This window comes from Limanda limanda, chromosome 11, assembly GCF_963576545.1.
Source record: "Limanda limanda chromosome 11, fLimLim1.1, whole genome shotgun sequence".
Taxonomy (NCBI): Eukaryota; Metazoa; Chordata; class Actinopteri; order Pleuronectiformes; family Pleuronectidae; genus Limanda; species Limanda limanda.
Window position 1 is genome coordinate 11,128,489 of NC_083646.1, and position 12,362 is coordinate 11,140,850.

Here is a 12,362-nt window from a genome sequence, read left to right on the forward strand (position 1 = left end):
ATAGATAGATAGATAGATAGATAGATAGATAGATAGATAGATAGATAGATAGATAGATAGATAGATAGATAGATAGATAGATAGATAGATAGATAGATAGATAGATAGATAGATAGATAGATAGATAGATAGATAGATAGATAGATAGATAGATAGATAGATAGATAGATAGATAGATAGATAGATAGATAGATAGATAGATAGATAGATAGATAGATAGATAGATAGATAGATAGATAGATAGATAGATAGATGAGGCCTCAACTAATGATTATGGTCATAATCATTCATCTGCAGATTATTTTACCAGTTCATTTGTTAGTAATTAAGCAAGGACATTTTTGAAAAAGTAGTAAAAAGAAGTAGTAAAAATTCTAAATGCGCATTTTTGCAGAAGCTGACATTTTTCAAAACATTTTCAGTTAAAAAAAATAAAAAACTAAGAAAAGCAGAAAATCGCATATCAAAAAGATTTTCAGATTTATTTTCTTAACAATTAATCAAACCAACTAATCCCCTTTTATTTATTTCCCAGCCCTGCCGTTGACATTAGATCTTTTTTTCCTCTTGTTGTACTTTTATTTTTATCACATTGCCACACATTGCACAACTTTAATGTTTATTTCAGTATTTACTCTTAGAGGGCTCATGTTGTGCCTTGCCTATATAAAACCTCTGATGCTGTCAGCGCAAACCTCTGAATTAAGTGATCTACCAACTGTGTGTGGCCGGCTGGTGCTGCCTTCCGAACAGGCCGGGCCTCTCGCCTCCACTATGTGACCTGTTGGTCTGAGCAGCACAGTTAATTACTGCAGCCCCCCCACTCTGTCAAAAGGTCCGGGTATGAATTATCACCTCTCCTGCACCCTGCACAGAGGGGCGACGCTGTTCGGCCCTGTCACTCACGTTGTTTAAGCTGCTCTAACGCCCCAGTTTGGAATAACAGAAACGACTTTATGAGCCAGGTCCCATCTACAGTGCATTTGTCACACACGTGCACGCTGACACACTCGCTCACAGGCGTCGCTCCTGGCTGCACATTCCCGGGGATTGCCACCACATGTACTGGGAGGTATTTGTGGCAACCCATTATCCCCTCGGATCCACCGGGCTCTACGTCTGAGCCGGGGATAGTCTACTACCTGCTCGGGGATGAGGTCTGTTGTCAATTCCTCCGGGGAAACAGAAGATGGGTGGTCTCGTCTGGCGCTTTGGTTTAATCTCTCACCTTGACCCTGCCTGTGCCGACCAACTCCACTAGCTCGTCCAGCCCCATTGTTTCTTCATCTGAAGCCGAATCTGCCTTTCAGGGAAACGCCATATGGCTTATCTATTGTTGGCGGAGAGCCTGTCGTTTGGCTTTTAGGGAGGGAATACTGTAGATGCTGATAAAGCTGTTGGAAATTAAATATTATGCTGGTGATGAAAGGATTTTGCTCTTGTGAAGCATGTGCCGACCGCTCTTTCATCCCTGTGTTTCCTCTCTCTGTTTCAGAGGACTGGACGGAAAACACACACGGGCTGTCCTGCACCGGCCTCCCCCTCTCCTCCCATTTCATCATTACCTTACTTCATATCTGATTAACCGAGCTCTATTAATTTATCTTTCTGTCTAATGTCAGTGTTCAGCTCGTTTATTATCACTCTTCATTCTAATTTCTCTCAATTTACTCATCCATCAGAGGACAGTTGATAGCTGTATCTCCTCTTTTTCACATGATCAAATCTACAACCTAGGTTCCTTTCTTGCATCCTCTATCATCTATTATCTGCTCCCCTTTTCTAGTCCTAAGTCCATTTCCCCATCCCCTGGTCCCCCTGGCCACTTAGGATCAGCATGTGGTCCAACTTCTTTGTGCAGGAGAATGACGACGGTCGGATCGGGGTGGCCGCGGGTGGACAAGGTGGAGGACTGGGTGGGAAGAAGGGTGGACGGGCACAGAGGCGAGTCCCCAAGATGAGTGACAGCCAGGAGGGGAAGATCAAGCTGGCCTTCTTTGTGGCCATCATCGGCGTGACCCTGACGGTGTTGGGCATGGGGACAGAGTTCTGGGCGGTGCTGTCCCAACCAAAGCACTTCGGCGGCAACCACACCTGCCAGATGGCCCACTACGGCCTGTGGAAGGGCTGCATCCGCACCCTGTTGGTGGCTGACATCGACCCAGAGAGGACTACCTGCGGCCCTGCTGAACTACCTGGAGGTGAGACCGCTGGCCGCCACGTGTGTGTGTGTGTGTTGGTCTGCTCTGGGAGGTGTGTGTCGGTTTCTGCTCGTGTCTGCTCTCCTGCAAACTGAACTGCCCGGTCATGCAAACGTAACATCAGACTCAGGATGCAAGTGAATTAATAGAAAAACGGTCAAATAAAGATGCGTGCGAGAGGCTGTTGATGACATCATTAAGAAGAAGAAAAAAAAACACCACAGTTTTTCCTTCGCCATCGTCACTGATGTGAAAACAGAGGGAGCAGGCATAGCTAATATGGAATATACCCTGTGGGAGTACGCTCACATCTGTAGGTCTTTTATCTGAGCTCATGAGGGACTAGGTGGAATCATGCTATCACCAAAGGTCTAAACACAAATTATTTATTATTGTACCAACATATGAAGAATTGTCAGCAACACATTTGTGATATTGAGTCTTTTTTTCCCTGCATGTTTGCCGTATGCGTACATCCACTGTAGCCTTGCACAGGCAGAGATAGAGGAGACTTGTGTATGTGAAGCTGCTTGCATCCATATGTATCTAGGTCATCCTACAGATAATGTGCAAATTGAATCATTAAAGAAATGCAACGCTCGGAAACAGATCCCGCGGAACGAGGACCGCGGCGAAGCTGTTTGCAGTTCTTCTCCTATTGTGACAACATAAAGCAACACGCAGGCACATCCAGCATTACACAATATTATCTTTGTGATTCATAACACTGTCAGTGCAGTGAAGCGTTACCAACGTGAAGGCTTTCTCTCCACTGAGCACCTAATCATCTCTTGTTGTACACACAGTACAGACAGGTGATAAAGGGGCAGACCACAGGTTTATTGTGCTGATGATCGTCCATGTTTAGAGTTGTGACAGCTCCTCTCTCAGAGCGCTTCATTCGACTTGACTGCGGTTAGGTCCTCGGGACTGTGTGTCGATTATCTGCACAATGACCTATTTCTGTCTGAAAAGCCGGAGTGAGGGGAGTGAGGGGCAGGTATTGGAAGAGGGAGAGAGGCGCGGCGCGGCTCTGGGAGGAACCGCTCCAGGAATCACGGCCTGTCGGAGGAAATCGCCTGAGTAGGAGCGTAGGAAAAAACAAAAAAGAATCATGTGGATCTAGGGTTGCGAAGGGGCGGAAAGTTTTCGGTAAATCATGGGAAGTTAAGCTCGGGAATATTGGGAATTAAAAAAAAAAAAAAACTACGCAAATTAAACGCTGAGCAATAAAAACATCATTCAAAACTCTCTTTTAAAGATGTATGGAATGCAACACAGGCTGCACGTTGAATTTCAACCCTCTACTGTGCATTCTTCCATCACAAGCACAGATATTTCCCAGCATCCTTCACACTACAGCAGGGCTGATTGAGGCCTGCTGTAGTGTGCAGGACTAGTCAGGTAAGTTTCGATGATATTACTGGGGAAAATATATTAGCATGCTGATTGAGGATTGCACATCTGTTCATCTAGCCTATTTTCATTCATTTATCCATCAATTGTAAAATATTTTTACAGACGATTCCAATTGTTGGGCTAACTATTTATATCTCGGGCATTGCATTAGTGTTTTTTTACAAACTTTTTTCTCATCTTATTCTACAGAACAATGCCATGTGCACTATCTTGTGATGAGACATTTAACCCCATCCAATGTAGAAGGAAAGGCTGTGTACATTTGCAAATACTGTGCAAAGACCTATGTTAAGAATGACACAACGATGCAGAAGCATATTAAGTCAAGTGCCCAAAGTTTCCTCAGGGCTCAAATCAGCCTATGACAAGACAAAATGTTTATATTTATGTCTGTATATGACAAGGTAAATACAGTTAGTATAAATTACCCACAACATTTCCAGTTTATTCCCGTTAATTCCCTTTAATTCCCGTTAATTCCCGTATATTCCCGTTAATTCCCGTCAATTCCCATGGCAAGTTTCCAGCTTTGAATATATCCGGAATTTTGCAACCCTACGTGGATCAGACGTATTCGTAAATACTACTCGCACACTTTATATCACCTGTAATGACGTGTCACTAGATTGTTGTTGTATCCAGTGTTGCGTCTCAGTAGCAGATGTACCCTCCATCTCCGAGCCTCCAAGACGGCCTGTTGGTGTGCGAGAGCAGCCAGTCTGCTGCTGACACTCTTCCTCACACTGTTGGCCCACGCCGCCCGGCGCAGATGGCCGTGAGCTGTGTGCCGAGGAAAACAACTGTTTTTTGCCATCTCTGATTCTCGGTTTCACGTCCCAGTTTTTTACATGCCTCTGGCCCTGGTGCCGGGCCGTCGCCTGTCAGAGGAACGTGACGGCTCAATAACCAGGGCCTCGGCAGGGAGATCACTTGGCTGTGATGGCATAATGTGTTTTAAAAAATCAGTAGGGTGATAAACTAAGGGTCTGCTTCGATAGAAATGTTTGCAAATGTGCGCGGGCCCAAACATATTTTGTGTGTGTGACGAATATGTGCACAAGCATGTGGTCGTCTTGCTTGTGCGCTGGTGAAGCCGAGTGGAATCTGACTACTTCACACTTTTTGGCTAAATATAGAGGGGAGTGGGGGGGGAGTGGGGGTGGGGGGGGTCAAGGAAGAGGGACAGACCCGGGACTGAGGAAGAGTGTAGTAATGCAGTATTAAACAACCCCTCTGTTTCCTCCCTCCCCCCCCTCATCTCCCCTCACCTCCTTCTCCATCTGTGGCTCCCCTCTCTCACCACCCCTCCATCTGCCCCCCCCCCCCGAAAACACTCCTCCTTCTCCCTGCCGTCTCACCCTCTCCATGAGCTTCCATCCGTATCTCTTGCACCCCCTCTTCCATCCTCGCTCGCCCCACGTATCCTCTTCCCCTCACTCGCCGCACCTCCATCTGCCCCTATACCCTCTGCCCCCCTCCCCCCCCCCCTCTTCCCCTCTTCCCCTCTGCCTCCCACCCTCAATGTTTTGCTGTCTCTCACCCTCTCTGGCGGTACCATATGTGCGGTGCTGGGCAATGTGTGTGTGTGTGTGTGTGTGTGATTGTGATTGTGATTGTGTGTGTGTGTGTGTGTGTAGCGGTGTGTGTCTCTGGGTATTCCAGCTAATGCTTGATACTTGGATATAAATAGGAATGATGCCTGGAAGGACAGAGTGCATGGATGCATAGGAGGCAAATCATAGAAGACCAGCAGCCATCCATAAGAGTGTGTGTGGGAGTGTGTGTGTGTGTGTGTGTGTGTGTGTGTGTGTGTGTGTGTGTGTGTGTGTGTGTGTGTGTGTGTATTTGTGTGTGTGTGCGTCTGATCTCTTTGTCTGATCTTTTGTTTTTACCAACAGAATCCAACTGCACCTACTTCAAATTCTTCACCTCTGGGGAGAATGCAGTCATATTCAAGAAGACGACTAACAAGAGTGAGACATTACACCTTCCTCTGTCTTTTGGAGACACACACACACACACACACACATACACACACACACAGATACAGACTAACAGTTACGCAGCAGCTGCTATCAATATAAAGATGTTCACCGCTGTGCTCACAGGACCATACTGGTGGTTTTTGCATGTTTTAGCCCATTAACTTCTGCTGCCACCCACTTTCCAGAGCAAAGCCATAAGCTATCAGACTGATTAATGTGTTTACCTTACCATCCAGGGCGACGCTGGCTTCAGCGCAGTCTGAAGATCAGCTGGCTGAGACGTGATACTTAAGATCACAGTCAACATTAAGTCTGTATCTGTTTCTCAAACTTCCTTGTTGGTGCATGCAAGGAGCCTCTGACATATGACACACATTCATGGCACTTACTCAGGCGAGAAGATATAGTGTGGTTTGATATGTAGCAGTAGAGAAGGAATGAATCTCACTAACATGAAGATAAACATGTTCACTTTTGTCTTTTTTTAAATTTGATTATACAACCCTGGAGGAGAAGCAGTATGGGGATGGATATGTATAGAAATATACCATCACATTCAACAACTTGTACTTTTTAATTATAAACTAGTTTGCTATTTAATGGCCTTTTCTAAGCAGAATTTCTGTGAACTGTTCTGTTCACCTTAAGTTCCAATAGCCCTTGATGGCTGTGTCGACCCGCGCTGCTTATGGTGGTGCATATGGTTATATAAATACAGTCCATTCACCAGTCCACAACCAATTAAACTCAAATTCTAAATACTCTGTGCCAGCTGTATTATGTCATGACAACAACAAAAAACACTCTGACAAACATATATCAAATAAATCAGAATTATGATGATTAATTAAAATCACAGAGACACAAACCAGTGGCTGCTGTGGAAAACAGGACATTAGCATGAATCAGCCTCACAGGTATAAGACTAACCTATCCTGTACTAGCAGGTTAGGTTTAACATGTCATAAATACAATTTTAAACAACAAACATTTTTAGATGCTAGATGGAAAGGTCATGGGGATCAACGAGTTAAATCCAATCTATTCTGATACGGATAGGAATGTCTGTTTTGAATTTCATGACAGTAGAAATATGTTATATTGATTTCATTGCTGTTTGTACTTTGTGTCTTCTTTCCTGTCAGTCCTACAAAAGCTAAATCTACTGGGTATAAATTAATAATAAAATAATCATTACATCTGTGTTGAACTGGTTTCAAAACCAGTAAACTGGCACCGGTTCATTTGAGTGTTGATCTGCTCTATATGTGCTGCACCTGTTCAGGTTGATAATGCCAATAAAATCTGTTTTAAACAGAGCCAAGACGGGAAGAGGCAAAACTCACTCAGTTTTAATGTAGTTTTATATTTTCTATATCTTCTATCAAATATAATCAACCAGTAGTGCTGTTAACATTATTTGTAGTAAGAAAATAATAAAAATAAAGATACAGCTAATAAAAGTCAAAGACATCATGCAATATGAGCTTTTTTATAGAGATGTGTCTTAAAACGTGAAAAAAAAAATCAGGTAACAGATTCTACTTGTGTTCGGGGCGCTCACAGCAAAGGCTCCATCTCTATTGGTTTTCAGCCTAGACTTTGGAATGTCTTACCAGAGGATCTCAGGCTGCCTGGCTCGTAGGCAGATAAAAGCTGGGGGTGCAGCCCATGCCTAGCTTTAAAAGTCATTAAAAGAATTTAAAAATCAATAAACACGTAGCCAGTGCAAGGATGCTAAAACAGAGGTGATATGGTCACATTTTTGGGATTGTATTAAAAGCCCAGCGGCAGCATTCTTGTCTGACTGTAGACAGTGGATTGATTTCTGTGTAAGACCAATATGAAGGGGGGTGCAGTAGTCGAGGCGAGAAGAAACAACGGCTCGAAGGATTTCTTCCCAGTCTGTATGAGAGATAAAAGACTTGACCTTGGCTAGGTTTCATAATGATAAAAACACTATTGTTTAACCTTCTAAATGTTGGGTTCTGAGCTCCGGCTTTGGGCTAAGACCCCTCTGTGATTTCCAGCTGAGGACCTAGTAAATGGTGCTAGTTCACCAAGGTTTGCTGTGATATCATCCGGTGGAGGTGGGACACAGACAATCACACCGGATCAGGAGAGGTCAAGTTGGAGAAAGTTGTTTGTAGATTTCCTACAGTTTTGAAGGTGTCCTCTAACCATAGTTTGTGGTTCGACCCCAGTCTTCCCTGTTCCGCATACCAAAGTGTCCTCGGGCAAGATGCTGAGCCCGAAACGCCCCTGCTGCCTGTGCTGTTCTCATAGAGAGAGTTCTGACCCTATATGAACTCAATGAATGTGTTTAAGCGAGTGAAAAAGTTACTCTCAAGTGTTTTGGTCCTCAAGACTAGAAGAGGGCGATTTAAACACAGAACATGTTTAGCTTTAGTTTCTGCTCTCTCTCCCTTACAGATCTGAATCTTGCAGCAGCCATCTTGGCCCTGTTGAGTCTGACCATGATGGTCACAGGCTCCATCTGTATCGGAATGTCTCTGAGCAAGGGAGTACCCTTCTTTCTCAAACCCGCCGCCTTCAGCTTCATCCTGTCAGGTGGGACTTTCTGTGGAGTGACATCAGGGTTTATATTGAAGCTGTGTAACTTATAATATAACTCTAATCGGCCTGTTGACGATCATTTTGGTCTTGTCTTAAAAATTAATGTCTTGTATTTCTGTCCCTATGTGCAGGTGTGCTGGTTCTCTTCTCTATCCTGATATTCCACCAGTCAGTGCTGGCCTTGTTGGACAGTGATCACTCCATACCTCTGCACCACGAGCTGTCCTGGTCCGTGGCCTGCGTGGGCTCAGCGGGAGCCGCTCTCATTTTGGGAGGCGTCCTCTTCATCATCCTCTCTCTTCCTTTCAGCCCCTGGCAGAAATGCTTGCCACACAAGGATAGCACCACCTAACACTTGAATGCCAACATGTACATATAGTATCCTTTAAGTGTAAATGTCCATTTCCTGAGGGCTGCAACTTTCAGGTTGCTCTTGGCATTTCATTTGTCAGAGAAGTCATAAGAGGTCTTAATCAAACATTTGACAAAAAGTCATGAGCAACAATAAGGAATTCCCTTAGAGTTAAGATGAGAAAATATTTTTCTGTGTTTTTGTTTAGTAGAAAACAGTGGGAGACACTGACTGTTAACTTTTTTGGCTCTATGGTGTGCTAACGTCAACAAGAGTCTAATAGATATTTCTTCTAATAAGTATATATCTTTTCTAAATGTTCAGGCACTTATAATAGAACTTTTTGTTGTCTTTCACATATGAAAGCCCATTTCTGCCAAGTAATGACAAACATAAAAAGTTCAATTAAAATGATTAGGCCTGGGTCATATGGACAAAAACTATATATCAAAATAAAACGTTTCTTTAAGAGCAGAGAATGACAAACATTTAAATAAATCTGAGGCAGATCAATTATGTGTTTTAAGCCTTATATCGATATTTTGGTCTTTTGTTATAATGCTATCGATGACAATAACATGGTTATAAGGATTGATATGTTTTATAGCTCCCCCCAAAAGCAGCTTCTGTTGTTTGTCTATGCCCTTTACAATGACACCCACTGCAGCAGCACATTTAGATCAATCCTCAGGATGAAACACTTCGTCACAGTTGAAGAATAAATCTATTTCATCGTTTGATAATTCTATGGTTAAGGTTTGGTTCATTTCCAGCACAGAAATGTTGACCTTGGCACAGTTAACAAGAAACACAGCAATTAATGCTAAAATCACTTTTCATGGTTGAGGAACCTTCATCATTGGAGCTACAATAAGAACTGTGAGGAGTAATGTAATAGATTAAAAGATGTTGGCTGTTGCTTTGAAACAGGAAACAGGAAACAGGCATACTGTGGAAAAGTCCGATATTTGCTCGACCCATCCATCCACCAAAACCACCAAACCTTTGCTGCTCTATGAGACAAACCACCAGTCATAATTAGTGGCTGCTATAGATTTTATTCAAATATTTTTGCATTTTTGTCTCTTGGCAGAAATGGTCTTCCATTGTTAAAGACTCCTCTGCACCATCAGGACGTTTCTGATGATGTTACTAATCTCGTCATATCCTCTACATGTTGACTTATCGATAGAATCAATGAGTGTCGTTGATATTCTACACAGGTTTTTTTTTTTAAAGACTAAATACTTGATAAACAGGAGGCTTTGGTTTTCATTATTTATTACTCGTGTGCGTTTTATCATTATTGTGTGAATGCTGCTTTGTTACATGAATCTAAGATGAATGATATCAACTGTGAGAAGAGATGAAAATACCATTTTGTATATCAGAGAATCATATGGTCTCACTTAATAAGCTCAACTCTGTACATAATAATAATAATGGATGTTTATTTTGTGAATGGTCACTGTTTGTTAAGTTGTGTCCGTCTATTTGCAATATGCAGAACATTTTTTTTATTTGTGTCATCGGATGCTCACTATTTCTCTCCACCAACAAATATTATTTTACGGATTATGCACCGCGCTCATTTCTATTCATTTTTATCTTCAGTATGTGGCACTACTTCCGCTTTTCATTAAAGGGATTTGACATAAGATAATTGCCTCCCTTCTGTTTGTTGGCGTGACACCCTATCTGCCCTCAGACTTGACTTTCACCCATTTTCACCCCTCCACAGTGTGACCCCCGACCATTCGGCCAAACAACCACCTCCCCCCCAAACCCGCGCCGCTATAATTAGGCCAGAGCTCATCGCAATGCGTTTCGCTGCAGAGGTTGGGAAACCTTACCCTTGAATTTCAACTATGCAACCCCCCGGCCTGTCCTCATACCTGGGTGCCGACTCCTCTCCTCTCCTTCTACATCCCCGAACCCGTGGTGGGCCGCTTCCCCCGCTGTCTCCAGAGACAGGAGGACAGGTCCCTGTCCTCCTGCCACTCGGCCTCCATACACACACACACACACACACACACACACACACACACACACACACACACACACACACACACACACACACACACACACACACACACACACACACACACACACACACACACACACACACACAGACAACTGATCAAATCGGAGGTGTCCCAATACCTAATAACTGTTCTTACACCCAGCCCACCGGGGAGCGGGTGTCATCAAGGCAGTCCCATTCACTCACATGGTAACCTTTGCACGTACACACACACACAAACAAACACACACACACACACACACACACACACACACACACACACACTCAACTATCAGTGGGCAGAAACTGAATCCACTTGACACACTATACTGGTTGTATATATAGCTGTTAATAGTTCTACTGAGACAGAGTGACAAGTGGTGCACGGGTCCTGGTTTGTAAATGGAAATGAGCTTCCTGGAATTCTCGATTAGACCTGTAGATTGAAAAGTGGACCCTCGGAGAACAAGAAAACTGTGCAGCTGTTATCGCCGCTATGTTGCCAGAGGTATTAATGGCAGTATATTTTAAGATGTATGTAAGACCATGTATTATCCCAAACTGCGATAAGGAATGGTGTTGGTGCAGAGGATGACATGAGCTTGCCCCGGCAGCCTCCTCCTTAAATCTCTCATCGCTGAAGATGTGGCTGCATCCAGAGTGAAGGAGTTATGATAATAGCAGGGTCGGGTGCTCCAGAAAACTAATCCTTCAGGTCCACGAGCGCTGGGAGGAATCTCAGGCCCCTTGTGAAGGATGTGACACTGACTTCACGCTGCCCATGTGCATCTGTATCACTTCTCGCCTCTGAGGAGATTCTTCCAGCTCGATCCACTCTGGAAGTATTCCCACATTCCTCCGTCCTGCCAGTGATGATCCCTCCGAGGTCAAGTCAAACCTGCCCAGTGGGCCGGAGGGACCCCAGCAGACTTTGACAGCGTTGTTAATTCAAAACATTGCATGAGGCACCAGATGGGCCCCATCAGAAAAAAAAACAAAAAAAACTTAATGTGCTCAGGAAGTGCAGTGGTCAGAGAAAACCCTGAATTAATTTTTAGTTGCTTTTCTCATTATCTTATTTGACAAACACCGCCCATCTGGCTCTATACATATATTTGCAAATATTATGAGCCTCAGGTCTGACAGAGAAGGTTGAAGCCTTTTAGGATCAAAGATTAGCAAAGAGACCTTGAGCCTGAGTGACTATAAAGCAATATTTGTTCCCTCATGGTTAGTGTGTGTGTGTGTGTGTATAATGGAAAGTACATTTACTCAGGTACTGAACTTAAATATACTTTTAAGATACTTGTACATCGAGTTTTGCATTTTAGCCAATCTTGTACTTTTTCTATATATCTCAGGGAAATATTGTACTTTTTACACTGCATGTATATGACAGCTATATAGGCTTTATGGTTTATGTTTTATATACAAAGCATATTCAGTTTATACGATGCCATACATTCGACCTCTGCCAAGGAGGTCATGTCAAACACCAGATGGCTTTCAACTAAACTTGCTGCAATATGGTTCAGTACAGAACCCATTGAATCTTGGTGTGGATCCAGGAATACTTTTTTCACTTTCTTTAACATTGTGAGATAAAAGTTTTTTAACATTATCACCAAAGGGAATAATTCATGCATCTTGATGATCAGGCACTTTAAGGGAACTAATATCTATGAGCCTGTGGACCTGGTGCAGTTTGATTGAACTGAGGAGACTTCAGGGTCTTTGCTGAGGTCTGTGCTCTATGGTGTTATTCTAGTTTCTTTACAGATTAAGTATGAATGTACAAAGTTTGT

At 43.3% G+C, this 12,362-nt stretch overlaps 1 protein-coding gene across 1 annotated transcript; it reads left to right on the plus strand.

Moving 5' to 3' along the window:
• The first annotated feature begins 1,837 nt into the window (after positions 1–1,837).
• Positions 1,838–8,534, plus strand: cacng6b (calcium channel, voltage-dependent, gamma subunit 6b). Its single transcript, XM_061082038.1, has 4 exons — positions 1,838–2,201; positions 5,519–5,593; positions 8,039–8,176; positions 8,314–8,534. Exons 1-4 carry the CDS (start codon positions 1,838–1,840, stop codon positions 8,532–8,534), a joined length of 798 nt encoding a protein of 265 aa, XP_060938021.1.
• The last annotated feature ends 3,828 nt before the right edge of the window (positions 8,535–12,362 follow it).